Genomic DNA, 22,445 nt, shown 5'->3' with positions numbered 1-22,445 from the left:
CCTCTTCTCCCTCCTCTTCTCTGTCATTTGTTAAGGGAGTATTATTCTTGGAAGTTTCTTTTTTTTTTAAATTGGATTGTTGCTTGATGAGTTAACGCTAGTCACGGTTGTGGCATTTTAACCTAATCTTATGATTTCTTCACAGTGTGCTTCTGGAGATGCTGCTCCTGACTGGCTGCAGTGGGGAGGGAGGGTGGGACTGTGGGAGGAGGCGTGTCAGTAAGGAGAGAAGAGGATTGGGCCATGCGAGGTGCGGATGGGACCTGGGGCAGGTCTTAAGATGGCATGGCTGAGAGGTGGGCCCTGCAGGAGATGATGATGCGGATGGGGTGCAGGTGCTGCTGCGCGGAGAGCGAGTGGATTGGAGGAAGCAGCAGCCGCCATCGCCGCGGCAACAGCCAGGGGATTGGGCAGGAGGCCGGCACCCAGTGCTTTGGTGAGATCCTAAAAAGACAGACAGGACTGAGTCAAAGCGAGAATGTTCCAGATGGTTCTGAAATACATGACAGAAACTCTTCACAAACAGTTTCCATGGAATAGTCCATCACTGTTCCATGACTATCTGTAACACATTCTACCCAGATAACAGTGCTGATAAGGAGCTGGAAATGGGTTCAGGCCATCAGAGGAATCAGAGAGGAGAGAGAGAGACTTGCCGTGAGGTCTGCTCCCCTGTGCTTCTTATGCCGACTGAGCAGGGGGTTCGGTTTCCCGGCCACTCCATCCCGGTGCCTTCGACTTGATATGTGCTGAAGAGACACAGACAAACAATCAGAAAAAACCTTGAGAGCCACATCAGACCACAAACAGAGACTTACTAGTCAAACTTAAAAAAAATAAATAAATAGATAGATAAATAAATAAATAAATAAATAAATAAATAAATAAATAAAAACAGGGGAAGTGCTCGAGCCAGTGCATATCACTGTCTTTGCAAGCACTAACTGTCGATAGTGAATATATGACATTCAGAGCGCCTTGGATATTTGATGGGTCTTGTTGGGTTATTTGATAAGGGAGAGGTAGAGTCATAGATCCAGTCATGAGCCCAGTTTCTGCTTTACTCATGGTACCTACCGCCTGTTTCTTTACCTCTCTCACTCTCTCTCTCACCTGTTTGAGCTGCAGTTCTGAGTTGACCCGCACGTTGCAGATCTCACAGTGGAAGGTGCGTTCCTGAGTGTTGGGGTCTGTTGCCCCACTTCCCTGCTCTCCGCTGGGCTTGGGCCCCAAGCGTGGGTACGCCTTAATGGGCCCCAGTCCACTCCGTGCCTCCAGGATGGTTTTGTGTTTGGTGCCTGACAAGGATGAAATGAGACACAGAGAGGGAAAGGTGAAACACACCTCCCAGTTCAACCAACCAAGAACATTTACACAGGAACATTAGCAGGTCTTTACCTCTGGTCTGAATTAGGACTATGTCTGGAAGCATCTGTTCTGTGTCTGGACTACATTCTCACTATGTCTCAACTTGAAAGAAAATGACAGCGACAAATCTGAGCGCCGGAGACAGAGGCTCTCAACAGTCTTAGCACGATATTCTCACAAGTAAGCACACATGTGCTTAATAAGGCACATCTTCAAGGCACTACCGCAATGCCCTGTAATCACCACTAGAGGGAGCCAGTCGCTTAAGCGCAGCTCAACGTCATCGCGCTCGTGCCTGGCTGCTGGAAGCACAACTACAGTGAAAGAGACAGTGGAAAAATTCCCTTCCATGATTCCGATGTCATCATCATTCTGATGGGAACTCACAAAATCGTTTTTACTGCAATACACCCTGAAAGAATATCTGGCTACGGACTTTAATAGAGGTATTTGGGTTCACTTACATGTCAGTGACCTGCTATAATTCCAGAATTACAGCTGTACTGACCTGATAAACTCTCTTAAAAAATAATAAGGGGGAGGTGCAGAGATAAGTGACTGGCACAGCTGTTGTGCAAAACTGCATTCTTCACATATCAGAAACTCCTTAAAAATGAGCCGTCTTTAAAACCTCTGGGTGAGCTGAATTCCCAAACAGTTTTTAATATAACATAACACATGTTTCTCCTTCAATATCTGAGGGTTTTTTTTGTCCTGTAAGCTTGAAAACAGGACAAAAATGTGAACATATGTTTCACTATTCTCACACAATGAGGGCCCTGCAAAAAAAAAAAAAAAGAAAGAAAGAAAGGGAAAAAGGGCCCCTTTACAACTAATTACATGTTTTGTTCTAAAAAAAAATAGAAGAAGAAGAAAAGAAAAGAAAATTCCAGTTGTTTCCCACTCCCACCTCCAAACAAAAGGCAGCCCCCCTCTACTCTGTGTGACCGATAGTTCGACTCGAGGTCTCCAAATCCCTTAGCCATGAGAGTATTTGTGGAGTTTAGGTTACATGGGGAGAGTTGAGGAGGGAGGCCATGAAGCATGTAAGAGAATGTTTTTTGGAGGCCAAAATATGCCTTGGTGTTTATTTGTCTCCCTCCCTTTGTTTCAGTCTGGGATTCATCTGTAGATGGGATGCGAAGGCCAAACAAACAGATGACACAAGTATTGACACAAAAATTGGGCAACAGATGCAGGAAATCAGGCAGCCACTTCATGAGAAAACATCAAATCCTTCCAGAATCTGTCTTCAGTTTTTCACATAATTTCCACTCTGAATCTGCAAAAATCTGCATGCCACGTGCTTTCATTTCTGGGCCACAGTTTGGCTTTTCTTGGGGGGGGGGGGGGGGGGGGGGGGGGGTGGTGTCAGGTTGGCCGGCAGGAGTGGGGACTGGACAATATTGCTTCCAGATTGCGTGTGCCGCTAATGTTACTTAATGATGATCAGTCCTTCATCATTCATTGGAATATTCTGTTACTGGAAGGTTTGTTAGACTAAAATGTTTATTTAATGTTTTGTTCTCAGTGGAAGATTCTGATTATAAGCATTGTTTGAAGTTTGAGGCCGAAGCTTTTGTGTCAAAACAAATGTAAAAATACAGAGTGAACTCAATCTTACTCCAACCCCACTGCCTAACCTCCGGCCAAAAAAAGCCAGAGTAATTTACACTTCACATGTTGAATTCCCAATCAAAGAGAGGATTTCTGAGCGTCCACCTCCCCTTCCGGCTTTCTTTATGTTAAAGGAAAGCTTTCAGAAGTTAGCAATAAATTAAAAGCTAATCCTCGGGAAAACCCACCTATCATACTCTTTACTGTTCAAAAAACATTTTTGAAAAATCTGCTTAATTAACGAAGACAAGTATCTAGCTAGAGGGGAATAGTCTCTATGACATGACATCTACAGAAAGAGCTGCGAAGCATTTGCCGTGAAAAGCAAAAAGCCATTAGTGAAATACATGCTAACTCTAGCCTACTTAATGGGTTTTTGTGTACAAATTTAACACGTTATAACCGAGACAGGTTTGTGTATATCACAGACTGAAAAGTGACAGTATTGACAGTGTGGAAAGCCCACAACCCAAACAAGCGACTGATTTGAGAGGTTGAAAACCGTCTTCGGGCAGTGACCATAATTGCTAGTCTTCCACTGCAACTCAGTCATGTGTGATGCCGCGAGCTAAGCATAGCATACCTCTGCAATATGCTGCGCAAGACAGGGCTTGAATTTTTCAGCAAATGATTTCTTTAAATAGCATTTAGTGGAAAGGTTCACGCTGATGTGCGGCCCATTTGAGGAGGAGAAACATTTTTTCAAAACCTCCATTTCAGCACCTTCACATTATTGCGACGGAATATCTGTTTTAGAAGACCAAACAAATGGATTTCATTTGTTAGCACTGAACAAATTTTGTTTTGAGGTTTGAACCAAACACGACATTTTCCTCTTGTGCAGTTCAACTAGGGTATTTATGTCAATGCAAAGGAGCAACATAAAATCAGCGACAGTTGTCTAGAGTTCTGCTTAAGCATTCAGTGCACTCCCTAGAATTCCAACCACTTTCAAACACCCCATTTTCAATAAGAATTGCCACATGGGACAGAAATGTTACGTTAACGTGGCTTATATTAGGTTTACACTTGTGGTTATATGTATTTATATTTGGTTATTGTTCAGATTGTCCAGATTAAGTCTGCTGGCAGTCATACCTTTGTTATGAGCCTCCAGTTGGGAGAGTGAGTTGACGGCCACTTTACACAGTGAGCAGTATAGCAGCTTCTTGGCTTTGTCTTCCTCAGTCTCTGGGTTGCTGGGGGTGACAGCTGGGGTCCCTGGGGCTGCTGCCCCTGCCTGCTCAGGGTTGGTGGAGGCTCCGCAGCCTGGGGAAGAGGAGGTGGAAGGGGGCAGGAGAGGGGTGGATGGGGTGGGTAAAAGGGGACAAGCAGAGGGACCTGGCGAGTCTGGTGTCGGAGGAGCAGAGACAGGGAGTTGGCCCAAGACAGCCGAGGGCCCGTTCAACTGTTGCACAGGCCGCGTCTCATCTAAAACAACAACAACAACAAAAATAAATAGAAACAAACAATGAACTTAGATCAAAGTGGGCTCTTAGAGATGCTGGTGCTTTGTGTCTTTGGATTTCTGACAATAAAGTTGTTACAAAGGAATGCGAGACTGGGCAACAACAACGATCTTTTTTTTTTTTCCTTCCCTCAACCACAAACCAATCTGCCCTTAAAATGACTGGCCAAATACTACACAGCAGAGTTTATGAACGAAATAAAAACGAGTTCAAACCCTTTGTTGCAAATACCACATTCACATAGTGGGTTTATGTTTTATATGGATAGCTCCTAATTGCTGGGTGTGCTTTTTTATTCTGTATTTCTACTGAAAGTGAGAAGGGTTCTCAAGACCGAGGGCATGAGGGAAATGTTTTGGGGTTCACACCGTGATATGATCTTAACCTATTAGACTTATTATCTTTTAATGCACAAAAACAGGATTTTTTTATTCTCCGTCTCTTTGCAGTGTTACTCCAAGCAGAGACAGAGAGAGAGACAGAGAGAGAGAGAGAGAGAGAGAGAGAGAAAGAGGGAACCGACCAAGAAAGAGAAAACAAGTAATTACATTAGACAGGGAAGGAACAGTCAAGCCAGAGGAACAAAGATACAGTCAAATAAACTTTCTCTCTCACACACACACACACACAAACACACACACACATGCACAAACACACACACACACACACAAACACACATGCACATGCACAAACACACGCTTGTCTTTGCTCAGGGAGCCAATTTCATGTGCAATGCCTGAGGTATTCGTAAAGCAATGGGTGGGGTGCAGCAGGGACCACCTAAATTTGGGTGGAGAGCATTACAGTTTCCCCTGTCACCTTCAGTAAAAACAGTGGGTCGTCTCCCTCGGCCAGGAGGTTCAGATGGAGGCACGCAGGGGACAATTCAACCCCAGATTATAGTCTTATGGGGCTGCAGAGAAGTATTTCAGAGCAGCAAAGTAAATATTGACTTAAACTGCTCAGTTTCCTTTCAGGGATCTAGCTTGCTTTTGTCATTTAGACACACTTCTGCCTCGAGGCCTTCTCTAAAGCCCAGCCATTTCATAACTGTTGCAGTTGAGCTGCATTAAGCCAAATCTTTACTAAAAGAAACACAATGAGTGGATCACATCCAACGGATGTCTTTTCATTTATTTATTTATTTATTTATTTATTTAATCGTCATTCAACCTCTGCTGCTGCTGCCTCACTTTTATCAAGGCAGATGAAAATGCCAGAGCAAACGCCAATCTTTCAGAGCTGAGCTCTCTCTCTCTCTTTCTTTCTCTCTCTCTCTCTCTCTCTCTCTCTCTCTCTCTTTCTCTATCTCTCTCTCTCATTCCTGTGCTTTGGAAATTTCCAAGCTGATTGCTCTTTTGCAGTTTTTTTTTCCAGCTGTATCTGTCTGAGCTGTTTTCTTCACAGGCTTGCATGGTTTTCAGAGGCTTGCAGAAAAGTTCAGCTGGGTCGTGGCATTGGAGTACCAGGGCAACCCCTCTTTAGAAGGAGGATGGTCTGCCTCATGTCATACCCCCATTTCTCCCTTAGAGCCCAGTGGGTGGAGCAGCCTTTAGAGATCCATTCATTGGCTGATAGAATGGCATGGTGGACTGGGAGAATGCGTGGACTAGATGACGTCCAGACATGGACTCAAGCCATACTGTATATGATGTGGTCCTGCAAAATTTTGAACGTTACCCTCACGTTCCCAGTGCTGCCCCTTTCCAGTCAACATACACACTTAAAATGCAGCCCCCCCCCCCCCCCCCCCCCCCCCAACTTGTCTGTTAACCCCAATCCACATTCCACACCACCCACACTCTATCACAATACATCAGATTGCTGCGGACTGAGTACTTGGCTGGAGTGTGTTTTGAAATAACACTGCCCGTCATGTGCATGTGGTTTGTGTTAAGCTACGGAGAGGGGAGGAGAGAGAGAGAGAGAGAGAGAGAGAGAGAGAGAGAGAGAGAGAGGAGGCGGACGGAGCGTAATAGGGGATTTTCATGATTGAGAGACATTGGAACACAGCCTTTCAGAGTCATCATTTACACACCCGACATGTTCACTGAACCTAAAGCCTCTACACATTCTTCCCCTTCACACCCATTCAAGGAACATGTATGTATGTGGGGTTTGCACCAAAACAGCCTGGCCAAGCTGATTTTAAAATGCACACTCTCCAAACAAAACCTGATAAGCATCATAAATATTTGAACAACACAGCTTAGGGAGAGAGGGGGGACAACCTCACAAATGCTACACTGTGACGTTAATCAAATACAACACAGACAACCAAATGTGGGTATGGAACAAACTTTTGGCAAGACGGCACACTGTACAAATTACACTCTGAACTGCAAAAAAAAATTCTTTCTTACTTCTCACTTAGTTCTGTTTAATATTCTGATATTCATACAGACCTTTCAGCTTTGTGATAGCGCTAAAGCAGGACTGATTCAGACCTCCCTCATCCTTTTTGGAGGATGGGATGATGAAGGGTCATTTTGGAGAGGGGAACAGCCCCTGACCCGTCGGCCTCGTTCCTCCTCCTCGTTCCTCGTTAATGATTAACGAGCTCGGAAACCAGACACCTGTGCCAAGAGGCACGAAAGAGTCCCACTGGCGATTAATTATGCAGAGGGCTGCGTTTTGATCGCTCTGGCCCTACACGGTACGCTGAGTCACAAACGTCTTCCTGGAAGCATCGGAGGAACATCCAATGGTGTTTGTGAGTGACATAAAAAACTGTCCTTTTTATAAACTCTGGGGATTTGAGAGAGTAACGATGTAGCCACTGCAGTTGGCACAGTGGATGGTGACAATGGGCAGTTTGATGAGATTTAGCTGAGCATTTTTTGTTTGAGGTGTTTTTGAGTGATATATGTGCAATGAAACATGACAAGACAAACTCCGAGATTTGTTTCTATATTCAGTTCTTCACAATAATAGTTCCAAACATAGCTGTGGGCCAGATGTGAAATTGGGAATTGACTGGATGGACAGAGAGAGAGAGAGAGACAGAGAGAGAGAGAGAGAAAGAGAACGATTCTGGGTCTCTGAAGTTGTATGGCTCTGGTTTTAGTTGCACCCCTCATTACAGAGGGAGTGTCTGCAGAGGTTTAGAGCAGAGGGAGTAAACAGCATACTGGGCCTCCTCCAGCCCACGCCAAACCCCACAGCTCCCCCTGCCAAGTCCCCAGGCACTAGACCTCCTCTCCAGAGTCCAATTATCCACGTCTCAGTCCCAGAACACACTCTTCTCAATACAGAATTAGTGCACAGTGCAGCCCCACAAATAGACATATATATACAATTTTACACACACACACACACACACACACACACACACACACACACACACACACACACACATGTATATACACACACATATCACATAACCTCACAGAGAATACTAATAAGCACTTCTGACTACAACTGTCTCTGTTACAGAGGTCCTGCACAGGGCGTAGAGCAGCTGAAACTCTGTACTGGTAAAAAGGTGACTCCAGTGATCTCAGTATTCTCTTACTCTGGCAGGAGGCAGCCAGGCGTGAAAGCAAATCTTCAATAAATAATAACAGTCGCAGTGTTACGAGGTGGTGTTTCTCATGAACCGTGGGAATTCTCCCTGCATCTTCCCACCCAATCAGACACACACACACACACACAGAGTTGGTCATTCTGCAGTTTGTTTAACAGACAGCACCTGTACTCCTGCAGTACACACTTGGTTCAACTAACACACTCATACTTTATATGTACGCGCGCACACACATACACACACACACACACACGCAGTCCCTCCTCCAGACACAGTGCTCCCGGAGCAGCCAGATGGGGCTCCAGCTGTGTCTTCTCCCGGGACAGCCAGCTTCATGGAAGCAGTGTTGTGAAACTGGTATAGTGAGAAAGCATCAAAACAAAGGCTTTTGCTTGGGAGAAATACACAAGCTAACCGCTGTCATTCTAGGGTCAGGGTCACGGGAGCAGGGTTTGGATGGAAAAAAGCATTCTTTCACATGTATCAAGTTTCGCATTTAGACCCCAGACGGCTTGTTTTGGCTTCCTCTCTCTCCGGAATTAGTTCCGGCCCCTGCGCTTGGTAAGCTGGACTCCATGGTCCGGCAAAGCCCACAGCGGGATACAGGGCTATACTGTCCTCACTGTACTCTCCGTCATTTTTTCCCCTCTATGGAAAACACAAAGTGGAAATGTCCTTTCTGTCCTGTTTCTATAGAAACCATGCTGGCCATATAAACCCACGGTGATACTGTCCTCTCTCTGTGTACTGTGGTGGAGACAGGATTAAAACGGTATTGGTTAGAAGAGAAAGAGAAAAACCGGACTAACTACAATGAAATAAAAACAATGTAATAAAATTAGTTGTATCAAAGCGAAGAATCGTACAGAGCAGCAAAGCAAACTCATTAATTAATGATGAAATGTCATGTCTGTGCCTAACAAATCTGCCTGTGATTCCTCCCACTCGGAGAGCATGTCAAAGTCTGCGTCAGTCTTAAAAAGGATGAATGGAATCCAGGTTTCCCAAAATGTCAAGCAGCTTTCCTTACGAGTCCATCCAGCGTAGGGTCGGTGAGGGAATGGAAAGAGAAGGATGGAGAGAAAACACAGAGAGACTGAGAGAAAAGCCCTGCCCTCTTTGACCAGCAAACAGAGTTCTACATCAAATCCCATTCTCTCCATCCAGTTTTCCTGCCTTTTCATCATGCGAAAAGTAAATAACCTGCCAAGATCTAATCACTTTTCATTAAACAAAGATCAGCGGTTGATGGTTCTCCGCTGTTATGTTCTGGCCCGCCATCCCTCCCCAGCTTTATCTTCAATCCTCCAAATTCCCCATTCTCTCCATCCACCAGATCCCTCTCTCTCTCTCCTTCTACCAATCTCTCTCTCTCTCTCTCTCTCTCTCACCCTTTTGGTCCCTCCGACACTTTCATCCCCGCCCCCCCAAAGTTTATTTTGATTCGGTGACAAATGGCCTTCTAATTCCGCATATCGCAGCTTACATCTCTATAAGCGCATCAGCTGGACTTTCCAAATAAAGTTGCAAAGGTGTCATATTGTTCTGGTACCACTGGGGAAAAGTCACATCGCCCCATATGAGATCACACTCTATATGGGAGGGGGGTATTCGAAGCCTTGGCCAAGACTTTCTCAAAGAACTCGCGAACCCCCGTCCGATGACGTCCCAGTCACGTCCATGCCATTCAGCAGGAAAAGCCACACTTGGATTCCAGGATTTGGGCCACGTGCGTTTTTTCTGTAACCTCTGTGACACCGGGGTCAGGGCAGCTCTGACTGATCCCTGATTGACCTCCTCTGATAGCAGTTTACGACCGGCTCGTTCAAACGGAGCGAGGTCAGACCACACAGAGGAATCAGATGTAATAGAATGGAAATTCAACGGCCCTGCCAGATAAACGTCTAATGTATTTTAACCGAGCTTGTTTTCAAGAGAGAGACTGTGGGGAAATAGCGTTAGTTTAATCCTTCCGTGATATGTTAGTTATAACAGTGTCATGATCTCTAATAACAGATCCGACAAGAAGTTACAACAATCTATGACAGCTTGGCCGGCTTGTGCTGGAGAAACACATATGCAGTGGAAATGTTGCATGAAAAATCCCTTCATTAGACAAAGCTCAGTAGGCTGTATGTTACTAATGGAGTGGTAACATATCCCTTTGAGAGAGCAGATGATGATCCACTAGTGCTCCCCAAGGGGAGGGGCATTAAATGCCCATTAGATGAGTGAAACGAGAAGCAACAGGACACCGACTGAAGAGGTCAATATGACCTACAGTCCTGGATGAAAGCTGGCTTTGAATTTTCCACCGTATGGCATTAACATCATACCAACATAACATGAAGACATTAACATGAAGGACTTGGCCATTCTCTGATGAGCTGGGCCAGGACCTTGTGAAGCAAGCGTGCAACTGTTCTAAGACCTTTAAACAGAATACAACTTCAGCTCCTTATGGTTCTTACCAGCTTTGCTGGGGTCACTGTCCGGGGTGACCGTCGGAGGTCCAGGGGGCGAGGGAGATGAGGTGGGCCCGGGAGGAGGTTTGTCGCTCTCCTGGGGACGACTCTTGGAGGTTTCGATGCCTTTGACTCTCCTGGCATGGCGGTTCCCTTTGTAATGGGCCTCTGCTTGACTCTGATAACAAAAAAAAGAAGAGCAGAGCTGCTGTTTGAACACTTAGACACATATACACACATACAAACACACACACACAGAGGGAGAGAGAGAGAGAGAGTTTGTGCATTGACTTGTTCAGTGAATGGTGAATGCAGGAAAAGAAAACAGTGTCTTACATAATGTGGCATTTACAACACAATGAGAGGTACTCGGCGTAGATAAGCTGTCGCAGAACACTGCCGACTTCGCGTTCCTGATCTTGTGCAACACAAAGACAACGAAACCTACCCAAATTAGGCAGGCCAGTCTAAGTGACACCTTATACTCACAACGGGACAGGCAGCAGCAGACTTACATCATATATGAGCCTGGTACGTAAACAGGTGACCTGATGAAACCCAAGTCTAGTACCACGGGTCTGGGCTGGGTTTGACCACATAGGTTAGTGCTGGGTGTCTCTCTAGTCCTGACTCTCTTAACCCATCAGGTGTGCCTCACACAGTGGCCACTTGCCTACCTTAGCAACCAGGCTCCAGAGAACACTGTCACCTCATCTTTTCCACTCAGGCGGCCGGACTATTCGGTTTAAGCCCTCGGCTCTGGACCCTATATTACGTGCATTATGCATGGAAGACCTTGGTATATCTTTACAGACATGAGATGCCTCCTGGTCTACAGTAGCTGATTCATGAGAAAGCCTTAAGCCACCCATGGAAAAACAATGTTTTAATTGTACGTACATGAAAACAGTCAATTCAGGGCTGCATGTTAGGGTTGTATTTAGCTGTATTGGTTGTCAGGGTTGAGGGGAGTTGTGGTTTTGGTGAAATGAGGTCCAAAAAGAGCACAAAATAGCCGACTATTGTCTTCTTTAATCTCTAAAAACAATTCGACATATGCGGCATGGCGAAAATAAGTTGACTCATCCATCGGGTTGTTGACTCGACCTCTGGTTAGGGAAGCAGGGGCGGATATTTCGAGAAAGACGTCCGCATAGGAGCTGTCGCCTGTGGTATGCATCCTCATTACAGAGCAGGGGCTGCCAACGTGCGTCTCCGTGACTGATCTGCCTTCGAGCACAGCGTTTCCAACAGATATCCTAGCAATAACGAAAGCCCTAAAACAGTCCCTGTATTGAGGGGGGGTGGGGGCAAGCTGATGATTATTAAATGGTGGGAACGTTGGCTGCCCCCTCTGAGACATCCTGGGAGAGTGATGACAGCTGCCCACAGGCGCTGAAAGTGGCAAAAGAAATCTCGCAGCATCGCAGTGGAGAAGATGGCCAGAGAGCGGAGTAGGAGAGGCATTCTTGAGCTGACATGGTGGCGAGAAGGGTTAGGTGCTTCAGAGTAGGCAGGAACGAGGTTGGAATGGCACTCTCCGTGACTGGTGGCAGGAAGGCCTTGTTCAAGGCCACAGGACTGTAATTGGTGATGACAGAGACGTATATAGCCAGGCTCTGTAATCATAACCCAAAGGTCTTAAGGATGTGCCATGCTAAAGCTCAGAGAGATCAGAGCAGAGGACACTTAGACAGAGCGAGTGGGAGAGAGAAAGAGAGAGTTTGTGAGAGAGCGAGATGGGGGGGGGGACCAGTAGTGAGGTAGCAGAGAGAGATCTCTGGGATCAAGGGGGGACTAGAGATGTCCATCTTTCCGAATGACACTTCACGCAGCCCGGCCTTTCTAACCTTCACTACTAAGTCTGGGATAATAGAGCAAGCGGTCGATGATATTCTGAAGAGAAGGACTGCAGTGAAGTTTATAGGCTGGAAGAGAGGGTGATGGGAGTAAAAACCCCACAGAATAAAAAGGACGCAGATAAAGAAAGACAACACTGAACACTTGTGCGTGTGTGCGTGTGTGTGTGTGTGTGGGGGGGGGCGATATTCCCTTGGACAAATGAGAAACATAGCAGATTCAAGCACCATAGCTGGCAAGGTGGCTGAAGAAGCCCTGACACCCTGATAACAATCATCCGTGTGTGAGTGTTAGATGTATGCTAGAGTAAAGCCACAGTTTACTTTACCAGAGAAGACAGTGACTGACACAGTGTGTCTGTTTTGAATCTAATATGGGACAGAAAGAGGCAGAAGCATAGAACGAGGTCAGAGAAAATCTTAAGAGAGAAAACCTTTTCATACCGATATACAGCTACAACGTTTTTCCCGTTCATTTCCTGCAACCATTTCAGGGGGTAAATCTCACACAGCAAAAGTGGCTTCAACTTCTCTCTCTGCCAGAGAAGCTCTCAGCAAATGACAAAGAAAAAAAAAATTAGAGATGGCGGGCACGACTGCGGCTCGCGCTGTCGCACGGATGCAGATGGGGGAGGGGACACACATCCAGCTGTCCTCCTACTGCAGTAAGACACTGCGGTGACATCATTCCTGCAGAGTAGCAAGGTTGTACCTCCATCACATGCCCAGGAGAGAGAGAGAGAGAGAGAGAGAGAGGTAGGGAGAGATGCAGGGACACTGGAGCCTGTCTGCCCACCACTGCACAACAGCTCAGCAGAGGCAGCTCTGAGCCACTGGGTTGATGAATGTTTGGGATGATGAGCAGTGGCACCCAATCTGCAGTTTTCCTCACTGTAAATATGCTCCGTTATCAGAAAGGAGGATTAGGAATATATGAATCCATAATGGAGCGTGAAATGATGACGGTAGGGGGGGAGAGGGAAAGGATTTTTGAAAGGAATAAAAGCGTTCTCCTCTTCGGGGAATGGCGGAGAAGAGAGTGCATACAACCCTCGCCAAATGTTTACCTTAAGGAAAAAGCAGGGATTATAATTTAATCTCCCCACGGTTATACACAAAAAGAACTTTAAAATAACAGTTCATCAAAAACTAGAATGCAATAAGAATGGTTTGTATTGGCCTATAAAAGAATGATCATCGCGGGAAGAAGCGATTTCTCTGATGTGGAATATAATCTTTTTTTAATCCAGTTAAACTGTTCATATATTTATTCCCTCAGTCTGTCAGTGGAAGCATATACGAAGCGCCAAGTGTGGTGAGGGATAGAATATTTGCCTTTTCCCCAGTCTTATTTGCTTTTTCCCCAGTAACCTGTGATGGAACTTCGCTCTAGAATCACTCTCGAGTGAGGGTATAAACTATTCCAAATGATAAACACAACACAAGTATGACACAAATGCAGCAGAGTGTGTCTCTAGCTCCTGTGTGTTTGTGGATCTATATTTTTGTGGGGAGAGGTGAACAGGCTGAAGACAGAGGGTCTTCCAACTATATATAAGAGTCTTTTACAAACCGGGGGCTGCTGCTGGTTGTCACAGATGTCCACCAAGAGGTGAAGCACTTAGTATTTTATTAGTCGGCATGCGTAAATATTTACAGGCATGCTAACAGAGCGCATAAACCTTGTTTGACGAGGGGGTCAAAAAAGCAGGACCATAAATAGAGGGCTTCCTCCTGAAAGCACATACCACTGCTGCCTATAGAAGCCGGAACAGCACAGTTACTTTTACCCCCCTCACAGGAGCATGGGAAATATACCACATATAGCATATCCAGCATAGGACAGTGATAGGCAACATTTTTATGACATACATGACACATATTTGACATGTGACAGCTTTGCTATATGACTGCCGCATCCCAATTTGACTCTCAGTGACAAAATAATACCCGTAAAGCCATCGTAAAACTGCATGGCCGTATCCTTTGCTCTCTTTCATAAATCATTTGCTACCAGTGGGTTTGAGAGGCATTTGGCCGTTACCAAAGGCCAGCTTGGCATTTCCACCGCGTTCCCGGCCACTTTTTTTGTCTGCGCCTTGGGTTTATGGTGAGCTATGCATCTGCTGAGCGGGGGCCCCGAGATTATAGCGTTCTACCAAGAAAGCCATATTCACACCATGATTACAGTGCTGCTCAATAAAAATAGAACAGTGTTGTGGGACACTCCCGTGCCTGAGAGGGATCAGGGCCTTTTGGTGTAACCACCCTAGACTGACACACACTGCACTCTGGGACACGCAGCTGCTACCCTCCGCTTCCTTCTAGAACTTACCGGGGCTCAAATATCTCTTAACAAGCATTTTGGCAGCTCAGTGCCCATGTTACATGTTTTTAAAAAATGAGTGAAGATAAGATAATGAAAAGAGTCTCTATTGTTTTAAAAGCACCATGAAATTCAAATATTTCTTCTAAAGTAGAGGGAAAGACTGCGGTATCCAGTGCCTGTAGCTAGGGATCTTAAAAGCAGTACTGTGGCTGAGTAAAATTATTGTCCAGCCACCAAAGATCTTAATCAGCCCTCTGTCTTGATGCGGAAAGCTCTTTGAAATCAAAGAGGGAAAAAAAATCCTATTTCACACTCTGAGCCTACACAGCAAAAATGACACCAGTTACAGGAGGAAGCCTTTCTTTAGAGAGATAGATAAGCGGGATGAAAATGGTACTGGAAATGCCCAAACACAACAATCTCTGAATCACACAACGTGGAAATACACAACATGTGTGTTTATTTTCAAATGCTTCCATTAACACATAGACAAGACAAACAGAACATTCCAGAGGCTTGAAGGCAACCCATCTGTTCCGTTCTGTACCTCTGAGTTAAACCGGATCTGGCAGACGTTACAGGAGATGATGGGCCTCTTGGTCTTGACCAACGGAACTCCGAAGGTGTGGTTGATTACTGCCTTCTGAACGGGGTCCATCTGAGACATAGGTGATAGAGGGAGAGGGAGAGAGAGAAGGAGAGAGGGAAAGGAAAAGAGAAAGGATCAGCAATGAAACTCAACTCTCCAACATGGCTGGGTGCCGGCGTAACAGGCAGTGCCATTAAACACTATGATGGGGTGTTCTGAGTGCCATGCCACCCTGCTGAGGAGATGGGAGAGGAGGGCCGCTGTGTGTGTGTGTGTGTGTAGGGGCAGGTTCAGGACACCTGTGAAAGCAGAAGCAGGTGAGCTGCTCCTTTCTCTCACATTTGTGGAACGGTCGTAATTCCTCCCTGCTCACGGTTACAGTACAAATAAACAATTAAGCAGTTTGAACAAATGAGCAGAGACAACACATGCCTCCTACATAGTGTTCCCAACCATGTCTTTCATGAAAATGAGCACACTGACAAACAACAAAGCCACATTTAAAGAACAGACATTGTTTACAGTGCTTCAAAATGAACAAATAATCAAGATTCATCGTTAATTGTTTCATCATGTCTTTGAGATGATACCCAATTACACTTTTTAAAAAGTAACAAATAATTAATTGTTTCATCATGTCTTTGAGATGACACCTAATTGCACTTTTTAAAAAGTAACAAACAATCAAACAAACAACTAAATAAATAAATAACCATGAGGAAAGAGAGCAGGACAGCAGCCATGAGTGGATGTCTCTGATGGGGCAGATTTGTTTACCGAATGGGAAACACACTCCTGGGTAATGTTAGCACTTTACTCAGGTCTGGTCTGCTAGTGGTGAACCACATGACATCACCACTTCAATTGTTTCAGCTGGGCTGTCAATCAAACAAGGGTGTTAGGCTTTAGGAATAAATTTAACTGGCTAGTCTGAACACCACAATGGCGTGCCAATGGCTAAGCCCCTGCTTAAAAACCAGTTCAGACGCAAAGCACCCAGCGAGATCGTTCCGTCAAGGTCTCAAATGAGGACTTTGGATCCATCGTGTTTAAGTCAGCGGAGTGCTCTGCGTCCACGATTAAGGTACATCAGAATTACACGATAATCTGAGGTCAGCCAAGGAGAGCCATTATGCTAATGGTCTAGTTTGGCCTCCTGTTAATTATGCATTCAGATTTTTAACTTGGATTACGCACATCAAAATGAGATTAAATAGTTAGTTTTTTGGGAAACTGGGAGAGTCAATTTGACGAAGAAACGGCAAAGACTAAATGCGATACTGTAAACATCCTGGTCAGTCCTCAGACATCCAACATAATTTACCATCTACAGTACAGCACATTTCTACTGCCTCTCATGATGTTGCTTCTATTTAACAATTATAGTCGCTCTAACCTTTAAAAGACTCATTTACATCATTGTCACAAACTTCTTTTTGACCTTTGAAAACAATAGGCTTTGGCGGCACCCATCTGAAACAGCTGTTTTTGGCTGTGAAACGAGAGGGGGTTGGATTGGGGGCTGAATCGAATATTCCCTCAGTCAAACAAAAACAATTTGAAAATCTGCACAGGGATCGTATCCAGGCAACAAACTATTAGAAGTAAACAGACAGAGAGGGCTGAGACCCATAGTGGGGTGACAGAATAGACGCGCACCATCTGTGGGCTAACAGGCCCAGTGCCTGACTTCCTGAGATTTCTCTCTCTTATCTCATTTGGAACTCTTTCTCCCCTTGACCCCATACTCATCTGCCTCTCCACTGAAAAGAGCAGCGAGTCCTGACACCAGAGGCCATGTGCAAAGTCCACACTACAAACAGGCAGACGGTCACCGGATTAGCTGCAACGATGTTGTTCTATGCCTTTGTCTTCATAAATCTCTACTGGATTTACTTGGTCCTGTCACTTAGCTTGATAATAAGAACACGCCAGGCCGAAACACATTCATACAACTTCTACAACCGTTAACACCAACTGAAACTGGCAGAAAGATTTGGTTGGAGATGTTTTCAAAGGCTGTCCTGGAAAGCGAATGTTCAGGAAGTACTAGAGGTGAGAGATGGGTTTTAGGTTGTATGGCTGATGAAAACCAGGCTCTACCAGAATCGAAAATGTGAAAAAAAAAAAAAAACAAAACATAAAAAATATCCTGCCTAAATCATTTAGATCATTCCTCAAATCCAAAATACTGGGTGTTGGCCCAGAGTTTTGGAAAGGGAATCTAAAACAGATCTAAGTCTCACAAAACTGCAGCTGGGTTTCTCCAAGCCCACATCTGAGTGATCCTTTTCCTTTTTCTCATCAATGACAAACATGAAGCTGACATTCCCAAACACCCCTCGACTGCTGAAGTCACCATCGCTCATTGATCAAGAGAAAACTACAGTAAATCCACAAAAGCAACACCAACCAATCCAAAAACATGTTTCATAATCTACCTTTCAGACTAGTGCAGATTGTAGGAGTTGCTGACAGTCTCATGTGTTCCTTCCTGGTTTTTATTTGTTTTGCTCCATTGGTTGTTTATATTCAAATTAATCTTTATAGGCTACACACGCCTCAACGTCTTGACTTTTTTGGCATTCAACAGTACATCTATTTACTTAAGCAAAGAAGTCTACAGTCAGTCATCTAATCTAGCAGTGCCTGACTCCCAGATGAAAGCCAACATATTTTATTATATTCAGAGATGAATAATAAACTTATAAAGAGAAAAGCACCTCTGGAAGATCATCCACACAAACCAAAGTCAAAAAATATTCCACTCTTAAAATAATACATCTGGGGAACTCTGTGCATTTTAATATTTTTTTTTACAAAGAAAAGACATGAATATAGAAATGATATAAGTTCATGCACTAACCTTTGCCTCACGTCTTGTTGAAGTGTCTTTGTAATAAATCTCTCGGTTAACACAAGACCCATAGCATTTCAGCACACTGCACAAAGCCCTAAATTACACTCCCCCCTGTGCAAGCACTGAGAATATGCTGGCAAAAGAAGCAGAAACCCAGCCATGCCAGATAAAACATCTTTTGATATTTTCCTTTGATTACCGTCCAGTATCCAGTGCCCACGATATGAATAAAAGAGCGTACTTTGTTACCCCACTGTTTTGAGATCCAAACTGCACTCACCTTTTCATCCCCTGAGCTGCCTGGAGCCTTCAGCTGCATCGGTCTCCGTGTGTTTGTCACTGTGTGTGTGTCTGTGCGTGCGGCTGTGTGTGTGTGTGTGTGTGAGAGAGAGAGAGAGAGAGAGAGAGAGAGAGAGAGAAAGAGACTCTCTCTCATCCAGAAGTGATCTGCGTTGTCCCACTGAACCACCTGCTCTCTTATTTACACACACACACTCACACACACTCTCCTGCCTCCCTTTTCTGAGAACTACGGTAATGCCAAGCACTAGGTACACACAAACTTATGTTTGTGTGTGCTTAGCACATAGACTTCTGTACTTATCCTTCTTTCACTTTGTCGCGCTCTCTCTCTCTCTCTCTCTTTCTCTTCCTCTGTTTCTGTATTCTCTGTGCTATGTGGTCTTAAGCTGAAACCATTGCTATTTTAAGTCAGTCTCTCTCTTTTTCTACATCAAAGAGCTGCCTGTCTCCTTTGATTGACACCTCACTGAGGGTTATGACCCAGGCTCCGGCTTGACGTTCTCTTCATTCTTCATTTGATACACTCTGTTTCTTCCTTCCCTCTTATTAATGCACACTTTCCCCCAATATTCTCTTAGTCCTTCTCCTTCCTTTTCGTCCTTCCTCCTCTCTGTGTTAAACATTCAAAAACACCACACACACACACACACACACACACACAGGCACACAGACATGCACAGCCTGTCATGCACATACTCACTCAATAGGTCCAGATGTAGTGAGTGGGTCACAGACTGCCCCCCCCTCTCTTTCCTCTTTCTTCTCTCCTCTCCGCCCCCCCCAACCTCTCTCTCCCTCTCTCTTTCTCTCTCTCTCTCTCTCGCTTTCCTCCTCCCTGCTTATTCAAATGCTGTCATGCCCAGCATGTAGAATCTAGCCCTCCCACTGCTCCCCCACAGTGCCTCAAACACATTCTTCAACAACTCAAGTGTGCTATTACATTCATGCTGTACTAATGGAAGTGAACTAAAAAACACAAAGTCTCAAAACATTGCATTTGCTGATGTTAAAAAAAAGAAGACAACAAAAAATTAAATAAATTAATAGATTTAAAAAAGAACTGGAAGTTATCCATTCTCGGGGTCACCAGAGGTAAAGCTCAAATGAATTAATGCTTCAAGAAATCCTTGATTGAACTACAGTACTCCCTTGAACAGTGGTGTGGAAAATTGGGATGAAGCAGCTGTCAGGTGATTGGCTGGAACAGTAGTTTCAGAATTTTTGGAACGAGTATGTCGAGGTGAGGATTTTTTTTTTGAAGAGATGCAGCAGGTGAAAGGCAACAAGTCGGCGCACAGTCTGCCTGATAAGAGACTTAAGTCGGAAATTCCTGATTCTGCAACATCAGAAAGACTCTGATTGGCACTTCTGGGCTGTCCTGACCAAACCCAGCTGCTGCATATAAATTATGCAGGCTGTCAGCGCCTGCGAGCAGATTCACGCAGACAGGCAGGTACACGGCAAATCTCACTTAAGTCACCTTTCTGTTTGTCTGTAGCACAGTGCAAAGACACGAGGGACAGAGCAGTCAACACTCCTCCATCTGGTAGCACAGGACCAACCAGGAGTATGTGTACCTCTGCTTTAAAACATAACCCAATTCAAACACATGGGATGATAAACAAACAAACAAACAGTTTCACTCTCTGACAAACAGATAAAATACATCTCACATCCAAAAAAAGGGTTAGTATCTTTCACAGTTTGGATCAGAATGACTTTGGGGGACAAGACCTGTATCTGTGCTCTCCAACCAATTCCAGACACTATGGAACTAAATATGCAAACCATTCGCAATGACTCTAACAGAGCTGACCAATTTTGCTTTTCAAGTCGCTATAATTCACTCTCTCGTGTAGCCCTAAAAGAGATAGCAACGCTGAAGCTGTATCTGCTTCTTTTCACTAAGCCTCGTCGCAAAGTGGATCTCAGGCAAGAGAATTGGGCTTAAAGTTGTTTACAAATTCCTTCCCCCTACAGAACGCCAGACTCCCCATGGAGTCAGTCCACGATGACTCAAAGACCGATCATTCTTAGATACTTTCACACAGGACTGCACACACGTTGTGATTTTTATGACACCTATGGAAGAACACAGATCTTCATCTAACACAGCTGAGAAGAGTTTTCCAGTAGAGAGATGATGTAGTATGAGACAATATGGGTTAATACAGGGTCTGATGTGAAACTTTAAAAAGCAAAGCAAAAAATGCAAATAATTCATTTCCACAAATTAAAGCTTCTTCCTTAACACATAATCTGTCTTCTAAAACGACAGCTCAAAATCTATCACTGGATTAGCAACAGTTCTCAGGATGATCTAGAGCTAAATCCAAGAGTGAAACCTGATGAAAGCATTGTCATCTATAGCCGTTTAAGGTGACGTCCGTGAATGTCAGCGTTGCATTAGCCAGCAACACACTCACACGCTGCAGTGTACCCTGAGAGAACAGGCAGTGTTCTCCGCGTGGAACCAGTGTTCTGAGCTTCTCCAACACCCCCATCTACTGGGCAGCCGGAATAAAAACTGCCCCCCCTAATTCTTCCTAAACTGTCAGTTACTCAGATATATTCCCATGATCCCTGTGGGGTTATGTACTGTACAGATTTACTGTGTTGCAAAGCTAAACTGCCTCACTCCATAAGAGCGTAGCTTCACTCGTGGTCACACTGAACCCAAATCATCCACAGAACAGAATGGAGACATTGCGCAATCACCTTGCTGAATTGCCCCTAATATCATATGAATACGAACATATTCGTCATAATCTTTAAATATTTCTTGGCTTTTGCCACCTCACCTGCCTCAAAATGGGGGGTTTAGACTTATTGGAGAGAAAGTTGTATTTTTCAAATTTATTGAGCTGGCTTTAAAAGGCCATGTTTTCTCCCCACACTATCAAGCACTGCCAAAGGGCATTTCATATTTTACAGTGGCAGTGATTGCTAGTGCACGCACTCAGGTCTAGAGTCACAAACAAACTGGAGTGGTGTTAACATAAAACTGAATTCACCCCCTACCCAACCACACACACACACACATATACATACATACGCACATAATTACACACACACACACACACACACACACACACACACACATACATACATACATACATACATACATACATACATACACACACACACACACACACTTACACACAGGAGGATTCCATCATTTTAGTTTTTTTCTGACCAAACACACTCATCTGCATTGCAGAGTGCTATCTTGGAGACATATTGCACAGACATGGAAGAAAAACTGCTGAGTATGACTGAGTCACTTATCAAAATGATTAGCCATAACTCAGGCCGATGTCAGAAAACACATTTTTAAGCAGCTGCATTTGAAATCATCCCAGCAAATAAAAGTAAACAGACATGGTCCAGAGACCTTTTGAAGAGGCCCTCATGTTGCGGACGTTAGAGACGAAGTCAACAAATGAGCGGGTTTAATATCAGGCTGACATTTTTTAAAGTCAAACACGCGTCGGCTGAAGGTCTGACGAAATTTCAAGTGCCTTTTAAAAGCACTGAAATGAGGTTCTCAGAAAACAAGAAGAGGCTCTGGCCTCCTGGGCTCTCCACTCACCGTGTTGAAGTTGTGGAAGAGCCCGACACTGTGAGGGGGGGGTGTCTCCATGGGGAACTGCAGGAATGGCTTCATGTCCAAATGGGGCTGGATCACTGCAGGTGTCCGCAGAAATGTGGGCACTGCCCCTGTCCTGTTGATGCTTCCTGTGGACACCGTGGAGGAGAGAGAAAACAGGCAAATCAACATTTAATACAAAATGTATTATTCTATTCGTCTAAAAAAAAGAAAAAAAAACACTTTGATGCAGCTCACAGAAGAGTGTGATAAAGATATTTGCAAAAATGAATCATGCAGATATGGTTTGGGACGTCAGCTCTGTTCCATCTTTTATTATTGCTCTGTCATAGTGGTAGGATGTTTACAGAAGAGGAGAAGGACATTGGACTGAAATAGTGTCCCTGTTGACAAAACATCTTTTGTCAGCACTAATTCAGCTTCGGGATGCCAGCCTCTCTTTTACGAAAC

General features: G+C 44.6%; 1 protein-coding gene across 1 annotated transcript; it reads right to left on the bottom strand.

Annotated features, from left to right (window-relative positions):
* Nucleotides 1-216: 216 nt before the first annotated feature.
* On the bottom strand, nucleotides 217-22,067 carry znf385a (zinc finger protein 385A). The gene is made up of 6 exons (XM_030769784.1): nucleotides 21,978-22,067; nucleotides 15,181-15,291; nucleotides 10,452-10,623; nucleotides 1,114-1,298; nucleotides 629-749; nucleotides 217-437 (listed from the first exon to the last, which is right to left on the bottom strand). Exons 1-6 carry the CDS (start codon nucleotides 22,050-22,052, stop codon nucleotides 217-219), a joined length of 885 nt encoding a protein of 294 aa, XP_030625644.1. The 5' UTR covers nucleotides 22,053-22,067.
* Between the last annotated feature and the right edge of the window lie 378 nt (nucleotides 22,068-22,445).

Source organism: Chanos chanos, chromosome 3 (assembly GCF_902362185.1).
Source record: "Chanos chanos chromosome 3, fChaCha1.1, whole genome shotgun sequence".
Classification (NCBI taxonomy): Eukaryota; Metazoa; Chordata; class Actinopteri; order Gonorynchiformes; family Chanidae; genus Chanos; species Chanos chanos.
Note: the sequence above shows the minus strand (reverse complement) of the source record. Positions and strands in the feature narration are given on the sequence as shown.